General features: G+C 39.6%; 3 protein-coding genes across 6 annotated transcripts in view; 2 read left to right on the top strand and 1 right to left on the bottom strand.

Annotated features, from left to right (window-relative positions):
• Window positions 1-3,699, top strand: part of Kpna1 (karyopherin subunit alpha 1) — a 91,623-nt gene extending 87,924 nt beyond the window's left edge. For 2 of the 4 annotated variants that reach the window (XM_019206688.2, XM_019206689.2), the window contains one exon: window positions 455-3,698. In XM_019206688.2, coding sequence (XP_019062233.1) covers window positions 455-642 — 188 coding nt within the window. In that variant the 3' untranslated portion in view covers window positions 643-3,698. Of the gene's footprint in view, window positions 1-454 lie in introns of all 4 variants that reach the window. The other 2 variants (XM_010617966.3, XM_019206691.2) reach the window with 2 other exon arrangements.
• A 6,913-nt stretch (window positions 3,700-10,612) lies between these two features.
• On the top strand, window positions 10,613-13,754 carry Wdr5b (WD repeat domain 5B). The gene has a single exon (XM_010617946.3). It carries the CDS (start codon window positions 11,102-11,104, stop codon window positions 12,074-12,076), a length of 975 nt encoding a protein of 324 aa, XP_010616248.1. The 5' UTR covers window positions 10,613-11,101; the 3' UTR covers window positions 12,077-13,754.
• Window positions 13,755-15,785: 2,031 nt separating this feature from the next.
• Fam162a (family with sequence similarity 162 member A) overlaps window positions 15,786-19,596 on the bottom strand; it is a 26,098-nt gene continuing 22,287 nt past the window's right edge. The window contains exons 4-5 of the mRNA XM_010617935.1: window positions 18,124-18,232; window positions 15,786-16,284 (exon numbers count right to left, since the gene is read on the bottom strand). Of these exons, the coding sequence (XP_010616237.1) occupies window positions 16,192-16,284; window positions 18,124-18,232 (202 nt within the window). The 3' untranslated portion in view covers window positions 15,786-16,191. The remainder of the gene's footprint in view (window positions 16,285-18,123; window positions 18,233-19,596) is intronic.

Raw genomic sequence — 19,596 nt, 5'->3', positions numbered from 1 at the left:
GAATGAATTAGGCCATAGGTACTGTCCAGTAAAACATGATGGACAGTGGATGATGTGCAGCTGTTGTGGAAATTGCTGCTTCTGTGGACTGGATGTTCTTTCATATGTATTTAAAATGTCACCTTATAATATAGTGGTATTTGGGTTCACAAATGCTTTTGTGTGGGAACAGTTAGGCTTGCAAACAACAGCATTTGGCAGAATTTTGTTTTTGTTTGTGATCTCTGCATTGGGCGATATCCTGTAGGAACACAAATCTGGCCATCTTTTCCAGAATTGTAGAACTGATTAAGTTCGTGAACTGAGGTACCACTATACTATTTTTCAGATACAATTCTAGAAGTCATTTTTATATTATTACAAATACAGAAGCTTTGTTTACATCAAGGAAGGGACCTGTGATAATATTGTTTGAGACTCTCCAATAAAATTTTTCCTTTATTCTTCATTCTAGGTCTGGATAAAATTGAGTTCCTACAGAGTCATGAAAACCAGGAGATCTACCAGAAGGCCTTTGATCTTATTGAGCACTATTTTGGGACCGAAGATGAAGACAGCAATATTGCTCCCCAGGTTGACCTTAGCCAGCAGCAGTACATCTTCCAGCAGTGTGAGGCTCCTATGGAAGGTTTCCAGCTTTGAAGCGATACTCTGCTTTTGTGTTCCTGTGTCAGACCAGGCTACCCAGTCGAGTTCTCTTGTGGAGCCTACAGTCCTCATGGAGCTAACTTCTCGAATGTTTTCCATAATACTGTTTGCGCTCATTTGCTTGCCTTGCGCACCTGCTCTCTTACACATCTGGAAAACCTCTGGCTCTCTGTGGTGGAATACCCTTGTAATAAAAGGGTAACCAGAATGGCCCACTCTTACAGAAAAATCCGTAGGCTTTGGAGATCCGCACTTACGTTAGAGTCACGGGAATGTACACTAATGTGGCTCCCTTTTTTGTGGGGGAAAAAAGAGGACTCCTCCTCATTCCCTTTAAAGTGGGGGAAAAATACTGACATTAAAAGATAAAACTAAACCTTCATCTTGAATTTCATGTAACTACTTGCAACAAGGGAGATATTTAGACCTGTTGTGTGTACTTCAGAGTACTTTTTTGAGTTCTTCCACAGTGAACCCTTGGATTACCTGGTGGCTTTTTCTAGCCAAATTTGCATTAATCCTTACTGAGATTGGGTGGTTTTCTCTTCTCTATCGGTACCATTCTTCAGATGTTAAAAGTTAAACCATCCAGTCCTCACCTTCAGCCTTCAGTGAATGTGCTTTCTAGTTGTCAGGAATGCTGAAGAATTAACACTTTGACTCTTAAATATAATACTGGTTTGCAGATTCCTTAAAAGCAGAAAGGAGAGGAGCACATATTAATGTGTATGGCTTTTGCTTCTCTTTGGTCTTACATGTTTTAGGATTTGGAAGTGGTTCAGTTCCATTGCTAGTATGAAGATTTAGAGTCTTTAGTAATCAAAACACATATCCTAGAAAAGTAAGAAAACAACCCTTCAGTTTTCCTATACTCAACCAGTGTGACTAGAGGCTGTGTTTCTGCAATACAAAAAAAATGTTTCAGGCTGGGCTGGAGATTTAGCTCAGTGGCACCATGCCTGTCTCACAATCGCAAGGTCCTGAGTTCGATCCCCAGTACCAAAAAAGTTTCAGGCTTTATGGTCCTGATCAAGGTCCTCAGTAAATTGGTGTTTACTGTGGGTACTTTTCCCTTCTGTGGCTGGCAGATAACACTTTTAAAGGTTACTTACTGGTTTTTATTCCTTTTAGTTGCAGCTTGATTCTAATATAGTTATGCTACATGATCCCTGTAATGTAGCATCCTTATCTTAAAAAAATCTCAGCATGACCTGCTTATCCCAAATAAGAGCAGTGATCTTTCTTTAATAACCTCATTATTCCCTCAGTGTTTTTTTCATATGCTGGTACCCTAGCCCACTCCCAGTAAAACCAGAGTCCACCTTCTGGCTCGTTTAATGATGACTGCAATCTCTACCTGTAAATGGCGCTTCCAGTACTCTGTTCACTGATCTACATTTGTACTTGGACTGGACTGAAAAAATAAGCTTAATTGCCAAGAGAACTGCAAATGAGTTCAATATGACCTTTTGGTGCTAGTTGGCCATCATGATTCAATGTTGGGATATACTGTCAGAGAAGATTTTTTGATGATCTGTTCAAAATGAATTCTAAAGGAAAAGTTGCTCACTTTTGTTTCAGAGCGTATCCTTTTAAACCTCCTTAGAACTTATATTCTTCTAGAATCATTATAATCCCAAAGTGTAAAAACTATCTGGAATTGCCCCTGACAAGCTGTTATTCATCTCTGGTAAATCCTGCTGAGTGTAAGGGATTTTCAGAGCTTTCATACCTCATCATGATATTTAAGCAGCCAACTTATGTGACCTGATTAAACTTCTAAAAAAAAAATCCACTTCATTCAAAGTAGAAAGATTCAAAGACAAAGGACATTTATCAGCCAGGAGTGTGATGCTTTCTTCGCCTCCAGTCTAGTTGTGTCTGTGCTCGGATGGATACCGTCTGATGTTTATTGTTACTGGTGGAGCAGCCACTGCAGAACTTGTCAGCTCCATACTGTTACTTTTTCTAGTGCTGCTTTGTGCTGAGAGAACATTTTAGTTTACTGCACTTGACCTGTAAAAGACTTTGATTCTTTGTAATTTTAGGGATAAATTAGGTGGTTAATTTAAAGAACTTTCAATGTTGCCTTTACATCACATTAAAATATAACTTCTTTCAGGAAGGTAATAGAGCACTGATTCATAGTAAAAATCTTGTTTTTAGCTTTGACTTTTTTTGTGGCTTTTTTTTTAAATTGTAAATTACTGGTAACGTCATTTCTATAGAATGTTTTAAATTATGTACCTTCTATTAGTTAAATTTTTTTATTTTATAAATCAATTTAAATGGATAAAACTATAAAGCACATTAAGTTGTCTTCTCACATTAGTAAGAGTAGCATACAATGGGAATTTTTGCTGACAATTACAGGTATCTCAATGAATGAATTAAAACAAAGTCCACTTAACTGGTGTGATCTATTTTGTCTAAAACAAAAGAATTTCTCTTGCTCCTGGTCCTAGAAGTTCATGAACCTTTAGATCTGAACTAAACTTTTTGTTTTTATAATAAAATGATTTTTTAAGTATAAATATTAGAATTGATTAAAGTTAGATCCCAGCTTAATTTGTATGTGCTGGAACATGGTACTGGTAAAGCAGTCTTGTAGAAATGGTATTGTAAAGGGGAGCTATAAATTGTTTTTAGTTTTCTGCTAATAGTTTCTCAATTTATTGAATACATTTATTACAAGGTGTTTCTCATACAAAAATGTTAATTTCAACACAAGAAAGCTTGTGGTTTCATATATTTATTGGAAAAAATGTAGCTTTGTTTTTCCTTCTGTTTTTTCCCCCCTCTTCCTTCAGAATTTCAAAGCATAGCTTTGTAATGAAGCACACTTGACATCAGAAGGAACAGCAGGCAGACATGGCAGCATGGACCAGACATCAGGGAGGGTACTGACGGTGCACACAAAGAAAGGGGCTGATGAGGCAGAGCTCTCTAGAGAGCACTTTATGTTCCTGTCAAGACCCTTTTTAGAGGCCAGGGATTTAGCTCAGGGGTTCCGCTGCAAGTCCAAGGTACCAAGTTTGATCCCTGGTACCAAAAAAAAAAAAAAAGTACCCTTTTTAATTATTGCCTTTGTCAGTGGTGCTGGTTTGGAAAACTTCTAGCATTGTTTCTTCTATAGATAAAGCTGATTGGACTCTGGGTCATTTTCAGCTTGTCACTGAGGAAAGAAAATAATAGTAATTGTCCCATAAAAAATGAATTATTACTGGTTGCTGCTAAAAAAAATCCACTTCATTCAAAGTAGAAAGATTCAAAGACAAAGGACATTTATCAGCCAGGAGTGTGATGCTTTCTTCGCCTCCAGTCTAGTTGTGTCTGTGCTCGGATGGATACCGTCTGATGTTTATTGTTACTGGTGGAGCAGCCACTGCAGAACTTGTCAGCTCCATACTGTTACTTTTTCTAGTGCTGCTTTGTGCTGAGAGAACATTTTAGTTTACTGCACTTGACCTGTAAAAGACTTTGATTCTTTGTAATTTTAGGGATAAATTAGGTGGTTAATTTAAAGAACTTTCAATGTTGCCTTTACATCACATTAAAATATAACTTCTTTCAGGAAGGTAATAGAGCACTGATTCATAGTAAAAATCTTGTTTTTAGCTTTGACTTTTTTTGTGGCTTTTTTTTTAAATTGTAAATTACTGGTAACGTCATTTCTATAGAATGTTTTAAATTATGTACCTTCTATTAGTTAAATTTTTTTATTTTATAAATCAATTTAAATGGATAAAACTATAAAGCACATTAAGTTGTCTTCTCACATTAGTAAGAGTAGCATACAATGGGAATTTTTGCTGACAATTACAGGTATCTCAATGAATGAATTAAAACAAAGTCCACTTAACTGGTGTGATCTATTTTGTCTAAAACAAAAGAATTTCTCTTGCTCCTGGTCCTAGAAGTTCATGAACCTTTAGATCTGAACTAAACTTTTTGTTTTTATAATAAAATGATTTTTTAAGTATAAATATTAGAATTGATTAAAGTTAGATCCCAGCTTAATTTGTATGTGCTGGAACATGGTACTGGTAAAGCAGTCTTGTAGAAATGGTATTGTAAAGGGGAGCTATAAATTGTTTTTAGTTTTCTGCTAATAGTTTCTCAATTTATTGAATACATTTATTACAAGGTGTTTCTCATACAAAAATGTTAATTTCAACACAAGAAAGCTTGTGGTTTCATATATTTATTGGAAAAAATGTAGCTTTGTTTTTCCTTCTGTTTTTTCCCCCCTCTTCCTTCAGAATTTCAAAGCATAGCTTTGTAATGAAGCACACTTGACATCAGAAGGAACAGCAGGCAGACATGGCAGCATGGACCAGACATCAGGGAGGGTACTGACGGTGCACACAAAGAAAGGGGCTGATGAGGCAGAGCTCTCTAGAGAGCACTTTATGTTCCTGTCAAGACCCTTTTTAGAGGCCAGGGATTTAGCTCAGGGGTTCCGCTGCAAGTCCAAGGTACCAAGTTTGATCCCTGGTACCAAAAAAAAAAAAAAAGTACCCTTTTTAATTATTGCCTTTGTCAGTGGTGCTGGTTTGGAAAACTTCTAGCATTGTTTCTTCTATAGATAAAGCTGATTGGACTCTGGGTCATTTTCAGCTTGTCACTGAGGAAAGAAAATAATAGTAATTGTCCCATAAAAAATGAATTATTACTGGTTGCTGCTTTTACCTAAGAAAAAAATATGTAAGTATATTTTATCAACTAGACTGTCTTCTAAATCCTTTATTGTAAATGGCTACTACTTATGGGCAACTTTGAAATTATTTCTCTAGTGCTAAATAAACATTTCAGCTGTTTGATCCCTCACGGGGATGCATTATAAAAAGGCTTTCGTTGGGTCAAGGGATTATTTTTCCTGGTTAACTTTGTGATTATCCTATCAGTAGCTTCTGGGGTTGGAGTTTTTATGTAAATAAGAAATTGATGTCTAATATTGTTCTTCAGTAAAGGGGGTCACTTTCAGAAAGTGGTATAGTTTGCTTTCATTTTATACACTGCATGCTATTTTCTACCTCCCAGAATTTGCTCATTTGCAGAGATAGGTACACCTGTCAACGGAAGTCTCAAATATTTTTACATCCTAAATTAATAGGAACATTTCCTTGTGTTGTTGAGTGATCCGATTACATCTGCCAAGTTGGGAAATATTTCATGCTGCTTTTTCTTATCAAAAGTTAAGTTTTTAAGAAAGTTAAAAGTAATTGAAGGATGTGACTATCATAAGTTAGCTATAATAAGACTTCCATGGTATGCTTCATTGTCAAGAAAAGGATGGGTTGTAAGAATTGGTAGCTAGGCTTCAAAAGTAATACAATTTTATATATATGAATTATATATATATGATTGAGAGATAGGGGCTGCTTTTGAACATAAAATGTGTCTAAGCTTGGGATCAGGGCAGATGAAGTTCCATTCTGTTTTCAGCTAAGGATAAACAAGTCTCAATGTTTTCCTACAGATTAAAGACACCTTCTGTTTATATCAGCGTCTTACTTGCCCAGAAGGCGACTAAGAGCTTTCCTATTTTTCTGTTAATCTTCCAACTTTTTTTTGATGTGGATTGTTATCACCTTTTGCGGGGGTGGGGTACTGGGGGTTGAACTCCGGTCCTTGAGCTTGCAAAGCAGGTGCCGGAACCACTGAGTTACATCTCTGGCCCTATCATATTATAGATGATGAAATCCAAAATTAGAAATTCCTTTGTTCCAAGGTCACAATACTGGTGGTGCAAGGGAAGGGAGGAACCCTTGCAGTTCTCTGTTGAAAGCAGTGGTTATTTGGCAATTCTGTGCCAGAAACTCCAAAACTAGATTTTGAACAGTCAGGATCCCTTTTGTTGAGACAGGTCTTCCTGGTTTCCTCCACATCACCACCCTTAAAATGACTACTTTAGATGTAAATTGCTTTCCATTTACGTAGGCTCGTGTTTAGCCCCACAGTCCTAACATCTTTCCTCGATGGCACTAAAATTTCATATAATCAGACAATTGCAACAACAGAGGCTAAAATTGTGAAAGTGACTTTAGTAACAAATAGCTAAACTCAGAACAATTCAAATGCAAATATAGAGGTGCTGACACAGGCTTTGGAATGAATTACTGCCTTAGCAATACGTGAACTGAATCCTTCCTAAAGGAGTGTCATCCCATAGGTAGCTCCCTTTATTGTATTTGTTAAGGGTTTCTACATACCCCAAGTCATTTTGACTGCTCCATGTGCTTTTTCCAAGTGTTATGACACTTTGATTTGGAATGACTAATAATTCTTTATATTTGAATGCAGTGTATCAGGTGGTATCTTATACATAGGCATTGAATACAAACTAAAACATTGAAGGAACTCGCTACTGTACACTACAACTAAAAGGGTACTTGATAAGAAAATACAAAGGAGTTCCTTCCTACTGACACTATAACTATTAAAGTGTCCTAACAATTGAGTGTTTTGCATGTAGTTAGGTTTCAGGAAACACGGTCTAAAGTTTACAGAAGCAAACATTGTCATAGCAGAGATCTATTTAAAAACAAATGACTTAGGACTGGGATGTAGCTCAGTCACAAGTGCAAGGTCTGGAGTTTGATCCCCGTACAAAAAAAAAAGTTAATGGGTATATTTAGATGCTAATATATAATTGTGTTTAATATATACCCTAAGTACCCAATCAATATATTGTGACTTTTTAAAAAGTTTTTATCAGATATCTAACTGATGTGGAAGCTAGTGGATGCCTCTGGCTACTGAAAGGGTTTTTCATTTTTATGTATTGGATGTATTGCATGAGAATACTCCATCCAATTTAATTGACATGAATAGAAAAAAAAATCTTGCATTTCTTCATTCCACTGCTGCTGTATTTTTTTTTGAGATTCCACTGACCTAGTTTTTTTTTCCTGAAAACATTGTAAAGCAAAACATAACCTCAGTTTCTGCATACAATATCGTTTTCATCTGTGGTATGAAATTGCAGGGTTTACAAATTAAGCCAGCTTGGATGCTTGTTTCAAATGAATATGTGGTTGCTTAATTTTGTTTCCTTTATTTCAAGTGAGTATGTGGTTATGTGATCATTAATGTTTTTGCAGAAAGTAAAATTATTCTTTACATTGCTTTATCCATATCCACATAACCTGAAGAAACGAGTCCAGTATAAGGTCTCTAATAAGAATTATTGCCTTATCTACCATGTGGGCAAAGCATTAAGATAAAGAAAATGGAACCTCAAAGACTTAGTGGTGGGGAGAAGGGAGTACAGGATTTGAGAGGCCAAGGAAAGCTGGGGTGTAAACTACCAAGTACAGAATTTTCTAAGATTTAAGTTACAATTCTGTGGGTTTGTTGGGGATTGTTCCAGTTTAACTTACCAGTTAACATTTCCCCTTTGACTTCAAAGAATGTTCCAGTTCACCACCCCATATTCAGCCTAACACCATACATTTTCACACATTTGCTAGGGGTCTAAAACACCTGGGTATGCACATAATTGTTACTGCTTGATTTTAAGGGCTGCATTTGGCGGTTAGCTGGGACATAGCTCAGGGGTAAAGTATATGGAGACCCCACTTTGGAGCCACAGTACTGCCAGGGGGGACTGAAAGGTAGCTAAAGGAGTCCTTAGTTAATCCCCTAAGCTGGGCCATGGTTAGGTCTGGCACATACTTTTTTGTTAATGAAAAAAAATATGCTCATTTGTGGAACATTATTCTATTTAGAGTATTTGCAAACTTAAATGAAGGACAAAGGAAATCCTTCAACTAAAGGGGAGACTTTCAGTTCTAAAACAGGATATTTAAAGAAACCTAGCGGCTTTCTACAAGGACAACTTGTAAATCACTTACCTGGTGAAAAGGGTGGTAAAAATAGGTGTTTAAAATGAGGTAAGCATGGAAGAAATTCTGCTTGGGAAACCAAAATGCCAACTATGCCATTTCTGCCACTTTGGATTTACCTGTACTGGTACTCTGCTCCCCAATTGCCAATTGCCAGTCCCTTTGCCCTGCCTCCCCTGCCCAACTTCCACCACTTTTGCCCTTCTCGAGGAACTAAAATATTAAATTCCTAGTCCTCATTCATAAGGACTACTTAGTATGAGGACATGACTGATGAGTAAGCAAGATTTGTTTTCACACGAATTCCTGATGGTATTTATAAACAAAAATAACTCACAAAGCAAAAAGTGGCTTTTGACTCCATCAGATCTTGGGGAAATCTGGAGAAAAAGAAAATCTGGTTATTCCTATCAACACATTGTCTTTTTTTGGTTTTTTGAGACAGGGCCTCTGACCCTGGAGCTCATTATGTAGCCCAGGCTGGTCTCAAACTCACAGCAATCCTGCCGCAGCCTCCCGAGTGCTGGGATTACAGGCATGCGCAACCACACCTGGCTTTCAACACATTCTTAAATTTTGTGTCCCCCTCCCTCATTTGTGTTATTTGCAATGAGTGAAATATACTCTAGTACCAAGACTTCATACTCGCCCTTATGTTCTCATTTTCCTTAATTTTCTTGTGCTGTGCAATTACCGGGAAAGCAGATTTGCTTAAGTTCTTTAAAAAATGTCTAATTGTATACCCCATGGTGCTTTTAGTGAGTTAGTAAAAATGAAAATAATTTCATTTGATGCAGAATTTAATCCATGCTGGGAGAAGGAAAGGAAAAGGAAGAGGCAAGGTTTAGTTAGAATTGAACATTAAGATATTCTAAAGGAAGTGTTTAACAGGGGAGTTAGTTTCATGGAGATTGTGCCTTAGCAAATCTCTCAGAACCATCATAACTTTTAATGTGTGAATGCTTTTAACAATTAAAAAAATTAAAAATTAATTAAAAATACCGTACTGTTCTCACTCCTGACGCGTTCTTGTGCAGATTGTTAGTTTGCACTAGCTAGTAAGACATTCATCTAATCCCTGTCCAAATTTCAAACTAGTCGTAGAATCTTTAATGCGTTTTTTTATACTGTCAGTTTACTAAAGGTGAGTTGATATGCATATTGAGCCTTTTAAAGGAGACCTGTCTCTTCCCCCGCAAAAAATTGCCTTTTAATTCTTGGCCAAGGAAGATATTTGCCTTTTGACTTTATATTGGCTACCTGGAAAGCCTTAGAACTTTTTCTTTCTCTCCTGGGTACTCTAAATGAGCAATCACAGATGATTCAGGTTTCCAGGTTTTTAGTAAGCCTTGTTGACTAGTAGCTTTCATCTGAACGGTGTAGTGTTTACTTACTTTTACAACCATTTCTTAAAATTAGGCAAACTTCTAAAACTTAATAAAAAATAACCTACCCATTTCTTACCCCATTTCACCAGCCTCTATGCTGTTTTCTCTCAAGTACCTTTAAGGAGGTAGGAACCTCATGCTTAACAAACATTAAACCATAAGAGGGGAAACAAACGTTTGTTTCTCCTGATACGGTACATATTCTACTGGCCTTTCAAGGATGCTAAGACACATTCTTCATCCTTTTCTAAACGTTTTCAGGGAAAACCTAAAAGGTCTTAGATCTAGGCGTGAATTCTGCTCCACTCTCCCTCCTACAGTGATCAAATAGGCACAAAGTCCAGGAGGATTAGCAACACAAACAGGAGCAGAACAAAGCCACTTGCAGAGCAGGAGGTGGTGCAGGCTCCCCGGAAGGGCGAGTGGGTCGACCTTGGCCGGGCTTCTGAAATACGCGCTGTTTGGGCAGCTTACGTGCCAAGGGTGGACCTAAGTCTACAGCTAAGGGTATCGGCAAATTCCCGTGAGTTTTCAAAAAGAAATGCATGTTCTTGGAAATAAGATTTACTGTTTCCCACACCATCCTGTCACGTACAAGTTAAGCCTACTGTCGCTCCCCCACTTTCCCCGGAAGGCGTCTTGCGCTCCCTGGGCGGGGACCGGGAAGACCGGAAGCCAACCCTGGCCCCGCTTTTGCGCAGGCGCAGGTAGGCGTCTCCCATTGGGGGCTCCCTTTGCACATGCGCTCGGCTGCTGTTCCTTCTTAGAGTCGAGCGCTGTACCCTGCTGCAATTAAGGAAGGAAGTTTGCGGACGGACCTGTAATTTCGGTGACTCTGTATGACCTATTCTAACTTCTCAAATCTGTCTGAAGCAGAGAGTGGTTCGTGCATTTTTCAGGTACCACGTTTCAACATTTGGGAGCTGGAAACGGGCGTGGAAATTACTTGGCATGGAGCCCCCTCTACCCCTGACGCCCTATGTTCTCGCCGACAGCCGCGGGACCTTTTCGAAAGTACTGCAGGCAGATATTTCGCAAAACAGAGGGAAAACTGAAGTAGTCCGGGCGATGTTGCTGATTCAGGTGATGGCAGTTTAAAGTCGATCCAGAAGTTGTAGTAATTCAAAGCCGGTGTATTTAAAATTCTGATGCTTATCTCCTGTGTGGGTACGGGGAGAGCATCTCATCCACTGCCTGCCTTGGAGCTTTTGAGTCATGGCAGCAGAGGAGCCAGGAGGTGTCTTCTCATCAGCCTGTCGGCGCCAGGAAGTGTCCGAAAAACCTAATTATGCCCTCAAACTTACTCTTGTGGGGCACACGGCGGCAGTGTCATCAGTTAAATTTAGTCCTGATGGCGAATGGATAGCAAGTTCTTCTGCTGATAAAGTAATTATAATCTGGGGAGCATATGATGGGAGATACGACAAAACACTGTATGGTCACAATCTGGAAATATCAGATGTTGCCTGGTCATCAGATTCTAGTTGCCTTGTTTCTGCCTCAGATGATAAAACTCTAAAGATATGGGCTGTGAGATCTGGAAAATGTTTGAAAACTCTGGAGGGGCACAATGATTATGTCTTTTGTTGTAATTTCAATCCTCCATCCACTCTAATTATTTCAGGATCTTTTGATGAGAGTGTGAAAATATGGGAAGTGAAAACAGGAAAGTGCCTCAAGACTTTGTCTGCTCATTCTGACCCAGTTTCTGCTGTTCATTTTAATAGTACGGGGTCCTTGATAGTGTCGGGCAGCTATGATGGTCTCTGTAGAATCTGGGACACTGCTTCAGGTCAGTGTTTAAAAACACTTAATGTTGATGATAATCTTCCTGTCTCTTTTGTAAAATTTTCTCCAAATGGTAAATATATCCTCATTTCAACTTTGGACAATACTCTTAAACTGTGGGATTACAGCAGAGGCAGATGCTTGAAGACATACACTGGTCATAAGAATGAGAAATATTGCATATTTGCCAGTTTTTCAGTTACTGGTGGAAAGTGGATTGTGTCTGGTTCAGAGGATAACCTGGTTTACATTTGGAACCTTCAGACTAAAGAGATTGTACAGAAATTACAAGGTCATACAGATGTTGTGATCACAGCGGCTTGTCATCCTACAGAAAACATCATTGCATCAGCAGCATTGGAAAATGATAAAACAATTAAACTATGGATGAGTGACTATTAAAACCTTTGGAAATCAAGTAGTAAAGTCAAGTTGTCAAAAAATTGAGATGTTTTGAGACAGGGATGGTGGCACATGCCTGTAACCCAACACTCTGGGAAGCTGAGGCAGAAGGATCACGAATTCAGTCTCTGCCTGGGCAACTTAGTGGAATCCCCTCTCAAGGGGGTCGGTGGTGGAATGTAGCTCAGTGTGAAGTACTAGGTTCAAGCCCCAGTACAAACAAAACAAACCCCAAAAGCGGTAACAAAAAACTTAAGATGTTTGAAAGAATGACTTTTCTTGATTTTGTATTTCTTTTAAAAATTGTGTTCATTTGCAATATTTTGACACTTAAAATCAGTGTTTACAAAATGGGAGGATAGTAAATGGAAGAATAAAGTGTAGGATCTGGGGCTTCTGACTCCTAATCTTGAGGCCTGTTAGGAACCTTATGTGCTTGCCCTAGAGTTTCCCATTCTGTTCGTAGTGAGTATCCTAGAAAGTCACTTGAGAAATACTTCAAAGTAAGGCTGACAAGAGAAGATGTCTCAGAGAAGCAAGTGAGTTTGTGATTTTTGGTTTGGGAAGGCAGGTGAACATTCGCCTGGGGGTTACAGAACTGTAGAGGCCAAATGCCTCCCATACACTTGGTGATGATGGGACATGAAATCCTTATCGGGGCTGAGAGTTGGGAAAAGAAGTAATGATTAGGTTCATTCTAAGCATCTAAAACTTATAGGACCCTGTTGTGATGGACATTTAAAATGTCCCCTAAAAGTCCCATGTGTTCGGAGGTGTCTTTTGGAAGGTGATTGGATTGTGGGAGCAGTATCTTCATGAGTGGATTAATCTTCTGATGAGCTCACGGCTGAATGTGCTGTTAGGACACCGAGCAGGGCTGGAGGTGGGTCACTAGGTCTGTGACCTGGAAGGGGATGTTCTTGCCCCTGGCTCCTCCCTTTCTGCTCCTTGGCTGTCCTGAGTTGAGCAGAATTCCTCCACCATGTCATTTTTTTGCCCTGGAATCAGGTAAGTATGGATTGAATCCACTGAAACTAAGCCAAATTAAACCTCTCCTCTAAGTTAGTGAGTGCTCGGTATTGTGTCTCAGTAATAGGAATGTGATTAATACCAACCTCTATTATATTTTGCCATCTTGTGATTGTTAGGGAAACTACACATCAGGATGGTGAGGCCACTCTCCTGTATGTGACCTAATAACTCCCCCTCGTATTTTGGATTCATTTGCAAAATCACCTCATGGAACCATGACTTCTTGACTTCTTCCAACCTCTGCACAGCTGAGTTGTTTTTCTGTTTCTTCAGTTTCTGTGGTAAAGTTCAAAACAATTTCTTTACCGATTTGTTTGTAATGGCTTCTTGGGCCATGTTTGCAGTAGATAATGAGCTGTGTGGGAACAGGAAGTTGGCTTATCTGTTTTTGTACTGTTTTGCATAGAGAAGGGGCTTAAAACGTTTGATGATTAAAATACGTATTACAGTTTCATTATTGTGTACTTTTGATAAATTTTAGTATACATGCCCAAAACTCATACTGATCTCAAAGAAACCCTAGCCTCACGTGTTAATTTTATTCACACAGGGCTTAATAGGAAATATAAAGTATAAAGCAGAAGATGGGCGTGGTGATACGTGCCTGTAATTCTAGCTACTCAGGTTTCGGGCTGGAGGATTCCAAGTTCAAAGCCAGTCTAGGCAATCAGCAAGACCCTGTCGCAACATGAAATTTAAAAAGGGCTAGGAAAGTACCTTGGTGGTAGAGTGCTTAAATAGCATGCATGAATCCCCAGTACCTTAAAAAAAAAGGGGGGAAAATGGTTTCTGCCTATTTTACCTAGGAAGACATAATAAACATGCCCCCAAATCTAGATATTAAATAGTAATTGATAGTAATTTAACTGAAAGCAGCAATGACAAAACTTTTGCTTTTTAAAATATTTAATGTTGCCTTATCATAGTCATTAAATGTTAATCTGCTTTACAAGTTTACAGTACACTGTAGTAGTAGGGTACAACTAGTATTATGAGGGCACCATAAGTACGGTTAGTTAAGAGGCAGGTCTGAAATTCTGGCCAAGAAATTTGTAAAGAGGTAGTCACTATGTCACTGAATAGAAAATAACATGAAGGAGCTCTGGGAAGTGAGTCCTCATACTGGTTTTCTGCTCCCAGGGCTGGGACTCCAGTGTCCAGAGTTCCCGGTCCACGTGTGTGTCCAGATGCTCCCAAAACTGAACCCTGGAAGTTTTTCCAGGAGATGAGCAAGGAGCCCCAAAAAGAAAACATAACTGGAAGGGCACGTTACGAGTAAAAGGAACATACCCCAGTGTGTTGACGCACTGCTGTAATCCCAGCACTCCAGAGGCTGAGGCAGGAGGATCCTAGTGAGTTCCAAGCAACCTGAGCTACATAGCGAGATTCTTTCTCAGCAAGAGATCAGCTTTAGGGCTGGGGATTTAGCTCAGTGGTGCTGCCACCTTCCTTGAAAGCTCAAGGTCCCAAATTCAATCCCCAGGAACAAAAAGAAATATTATTTAAATCCTTGGTGAATGAGCTTTAGTTTAGTAAAACATCTTTATTATGATAAATCTACAAGATACAACACAAATGCTCTTTAACAGTTAAGAATTATTCTATAGAGAAAAGTTACTTATTTTTAAAAATGCCACATTAAAATTTACCAACATTTAAAACATTGGTTTAGGGGTCCGAAAATGATCAAGAAAAACTAAAATGTACAAGAAATAATGCTTTTTGATAATAAATTTGAAAAGCAGATAAGGTCAGCTTACTCTAGAAGTACATAGACAAGATACCACTGACATCAGATTCTGAAGCTATGGGTAGTGTGTTACATTTTACTGAATGTTTTATTAAAGTTCCCTCACAGCTGCATATATTGCTTGCTAATCTGTTACAAATGAGGAAAAGCAGCATGCTGACAGTGGGAACAGCCTGTAATACCAATGTACTCATCAACAAGGCGTGTGCAAGTGAATGAAATGCTTGTATAAACCAGTATCCACACATAATGAGACAACTTGGTTTTCCAAGTCAGAACTGTAAAGGAGACATGTTAGGTTTAAATAATGCTTATTTTTTAACATTAACAAGAAAATGCATGAAATTCTCATAATTGAGAAATGTAGTTTCCTAGGTGGTAGGAAAGGAACCAATTGGGAACGCTGAACCATGGAACTAAGAGACTGGGCTGGCCCTAAGCAACTCCACAATGGCTGGGTCTTCAAACCCTCACAAACTGTTGGTCAGAGCACTCTCATTACCTTGCCAGGACATTTTCAAAACTGGTTTCCTACACCAGACGTGATGGTGTACGCCAGTACTTGGGAGGCTGAGGCAGGAAGATTGCCGCAAGTTCAAGCCCAACCTGGGATACATAGTGAGTTCACAGCCACCCTAAACTACATAGCGAGACCCCAAACAACTGCTTTTCCCAGTGATAGTGCAGTTGGGCTGCTTCTCAGAGCTTCCCAGAGCCAACCCCCCAAAAGGCACCATGTCATTTGGGAAGGCTGGCTCTCTAACTCACACCTTCCCTATCTTCAGAATGAGTATAAACAGCCTGCTGTGGTGGTGCCTATGTGTAATCCCAGGCCCTGGGAGACAAGCAGGAAGACTACAAATTCAAGCTCAGCCTGGTCAATTTAGTAAATTAAAGAGACCCTGTCTAAAATAAAACATAAATAAAATGGGGATATAGACCAGTGCAAAGGCCCTGAATTCAATTTCCAATACAAAAAAAAAAAGTAATAGAGAAATAATGAAACTATTTTGGCTCCTGGAGAGATGTCACTTTCGTAATAACTGGAATAAAGTAAGATATGGTACCAAATTGTCTAAAAAACATTAATATTGAAGTTGTATCAATTTTCATTTCCCCTGAAAAGCTGAGAGTGCATTTTACTTGGATCAAAGCTATAAAAGCAGACAAGTTGTTCTTTAAGAAAATTTATTTGTACCTCTACAGGGAACTGGTATAAGCTTGTGTAAGACCTACATTTAGGAGGTGGGTCGTCATACCACATTCTTTTCAGCACAGGCAGTTGCTGCATTATTCCTGGATGTTCACAGTCCAGCCAGCACGGAGACTTCTGTTACTCTGTTTTGGCCTTCATAGCTTCTTCCTCTCTCAGACGAGCTTTCCTTTCTAAGTTCAAGCTTGTTAAAGACTCATTTCTTTTGGCAGCCTAAAGTGAGACACATTTGAACAGGTGACTGTACCAGATTGGAGAGGATATCCTTGCCTTATCCTAAGGTAAAAGGTTAACTAGGGCAGGGTTGGCAGGGAATGGGCTGCTGCCTGGGCACTGCCCCCACGTCTTCTCCCTCTGACACTGCCCATCGAAGGCAAGAGAAGTATGCACCTCTCCCTTTGCGCCCTTCATGGCCCCTCGCTCTAAACCTCCAGTCTCTTCCCTTATAAATTTATTCCCTTGTCTTTTCGTCTTCTCGTCTTCTCGTCTTGTTTTTATTAAATACCTTGTCATGTGCACTTCTATCCCATTTTTCTCCTTTCACTGTTCTTTGCTCTCACCTATTTTCCTTCCCCAATTCATTTATGTATTTTCATACCCTTCTAGCTCCTCTTTTTTAAAACTTTTCAACTTTGGGAATCTCAGAGTACCAAAATATCGCTATAGATGACTTCCAGTAATATCCTCAAACTCCACCCTTTGAGATCAAATGGCAGTAGGAAAGGCAATCACCCTCTTCCCTTGCTTCAGTGTGTGAACTGTTAACATTTCTATGGAGCTGACATAGGACATTTTCACACCAAATAAGTGAAACTAGCCCCCATATAAACTGGTATTATATCTGTGTTATCTCACACGTAAAGAATTAGGTAAGGTGCAGGGCATGGTACATACATGTGACATATGTAAATACAAAGTGAGACCCTATCTTAAAAAAAAAAAAAAGGAAATGAAAAACACGGGAGGGGAAGGCAGATAATGCTGAGCACAAAATATACAGTGGCTAATTTCTCTAATCTAAATGGCCCTCAGTTAAATTTTTCATTCCAGTAGCATTTACCAAGTTTCTGAAATGGAAATGCCATTAAAGTAATGACCTACAGTGTGCACACCTGTGTCATGCGAGAAAGGTTCCCAGGAGAATGACCTGCTACTGGGGTGAGCTCTGTGTAAAATCAAGTATAGAAAGCAACACCGATTTCTCAGAATTCTAGAAGCCTGTGCATGCAGTCCATGTGCTTCTGAAGAGTTCAATCTGGTATCAATCACGAGGGCAAGGGAGGGGCCCAAGAAACACTGAGGATGACTGGGATCAGTGTCTTCGACAGAACCCTGCCAAGGTAGCAGCACACTGGGGCCTTTGTGCTCCTGTGAGGTCAACTGAAAGTGGTCGATGTTTCCATGTAACTGACTCCAAAGAGCCAGAAGTTCACTTCTTTCACTTTAGAATCACCCAGGACAAGGGTGCATGAAAGAATCTTTTTCATATCTGATAATAGTTATAAGATATTTCTCTTCATATGGAAACTGTGACACATAGAATTAGACATGGTTATTTTTTTAAAAAAGGACTAAATATAAAAATAACTATCAACCCAGCACAGAGGCACAAGTGTGAAATCCCAGCACTCTTAAGAGGCTGAGGTAGGAGCTTTGCAAGTTTGAACCCAGCCTGGGCAACTCAAGTGACTTTGTGAGACCCTATCTCAAAAAACCAACCAACCTCAAAAAAAAAAAAAAAAAAAAAGGGTTGGAGAATGTAGCTCACTGTGAAGACCCTGGGTTCAATCCCCAGTAGTGAGAAGAAAACCCCAAAACTGTCTTGGGCTGGGGATGGAGCTCGGGTAGAGTGCTAGCCTTGCTGAAGGGAAGGGGAAGGAAACACACACATACTCTCTCTAAGGGTGCTTTATACACAAGGGTTACTAAATGTCAGCTTATTTCATGTCATTTATGGCAACTCAGACGTATTTTATAAAAAACTAATGTAGTCTTTCTTTGGTGCGCCACACCATGGGGAGCAAGCAAGGACAGAGGGGAGCCTGCTCTCACCTTCTTGCCCTCAATAACCATCATGATACATCCTAGCACCGTCAGGGCAATCATTATGTAGCTGATCTTCACCCGTACCTTGTTCTTCGCAGCATCAAGCATCTCAAACCTGATGATGTAACAGAAGCAAGAGAGATCTTACTAACCTCAGTTTACAGCAGGGAACAAGGTCTGTGTGCCACAACTCCAACTCTGTGTCTGGACTCTGTACACAGAGAAAAGGGGTAGGATCTGCGGATCTCACTGCAGCTTGGGGAGGATAGGTCATTTTCACAATTCATTTTATTTATAAACAGCAAGAAAATGCAAATTTAAAGTGTGAATGAAGACTTTTGTTTTTGGGAGTTAGGCTGGCCTCAAACTCTCAGTGATCTTCCTGCTCAGCTTCCCATGTCCTAAGATTCCAGGCATGTGCCACCTCATGTGAAAGTAGAGCCAGGAATAAACGACAAAAATGAAAACAGCATGGTGTATTAACTCACTGAGCATCAATCCACACAGCATAACCTTGCTATGATGGGTAAGATTTTGGTTCTCAAGTTTCTAGCAGCCATCACTAAAAGTGAAACCAGGAGCTACTTCCCTGTGGGTTCTTCAGAAGATCATATGACGTAATCGTTATGTGGAGTGTGACAATAAACACTGCTATCGGCAAGTTTCAACATAAAGGACAACTCAGAAAACAAACATGAGAGAGTTAAGCAACGTGCACCACATAACCCAGCTTCCCATTGTCTCAAGCTGGAACAGAAGGGGCCGGGGATTTAGTTCAGTGGTTCCTCTGCTTGCCTCACAACCGCAAGGACCTGAGTTCAATCCCCAGTACCAAAAAATAAATAAAAAAATAAAAAAAAAATCAAATCAAGCCAGAATAGATTTGTGAATATCTGAAACAGAACGATCCTCTAAGCAACAGACACTTTATGTTTATCTTTTAACTAATGTCTTGCTAAAACTTGAGTGACAGTGAACTGGAGCCTGTGCTCCTCAGCAGATGCTGAGAGTGCAGCTCTTCTAGCCTCTCCACCGGCCATTTGCTGAAACAGAAGGCTGAGGGTTGGTCGGATCACTGCTCTTGGGTGAAAGCCAACAGGCCTAACAGGGCAGTCTGAAGAGAAAGCCTCTTTACTTAGGTGGCTCTGTACACAGGCAGTGCTTCTACCACCTGGACACTCCACACAGCCTCCAGGCAGGGCGTACTCATCTGGCCTCCTCCGCAGAGTTGTACATAGGAAGCAATTATCTATACATGATGGAATCTGAGCGCTTTTTACTATTTCCCCAAATATTGAACATATATTCGAAGGACCCTGAAAACACGATGTGACATAAGAGCTGGGACCTGGAAGCAGCAGAGTTCTCCAGGCACTGAAGGTGGTCATACAGGGTGGCAGGAACCAAGGACAATTCTAAAGATGGTTCTAAAGAAAGTTCTAAAGATTGCTCAGTTAAGAACATCTGAGATCCCACCAA

The sequence above is a fragment of the Fukomys damarensis genome, unplaced genomic scaffold (genome assembly GCF_012274545.1).
Source record: "Fukomys damarensis isolate Sample0158 unplaced genomic scaffold, DMR_v1.0_HiC HiC_scaffold_24, whole genome shotgun sequence".
NCBI classification, from domain to species: Eukaryota; Metazoa; Chordata; class Mammalia; order Rodentia; family Bathyergidae; genus Fukomys; species Fukomys damarensis.
This window is presented reverse-complemented; position numbering and strand designations above follow the sequence as displayed.

Coding starts and splice junctions, on each gene's coding strand:
- Wdr5b (XM_010617946.3), top strand. CDS start 11,102: ATGGCAGCAGAGGAGCCAGGAGGTGTCTTCTCATCAGCCTGTCGGCGC.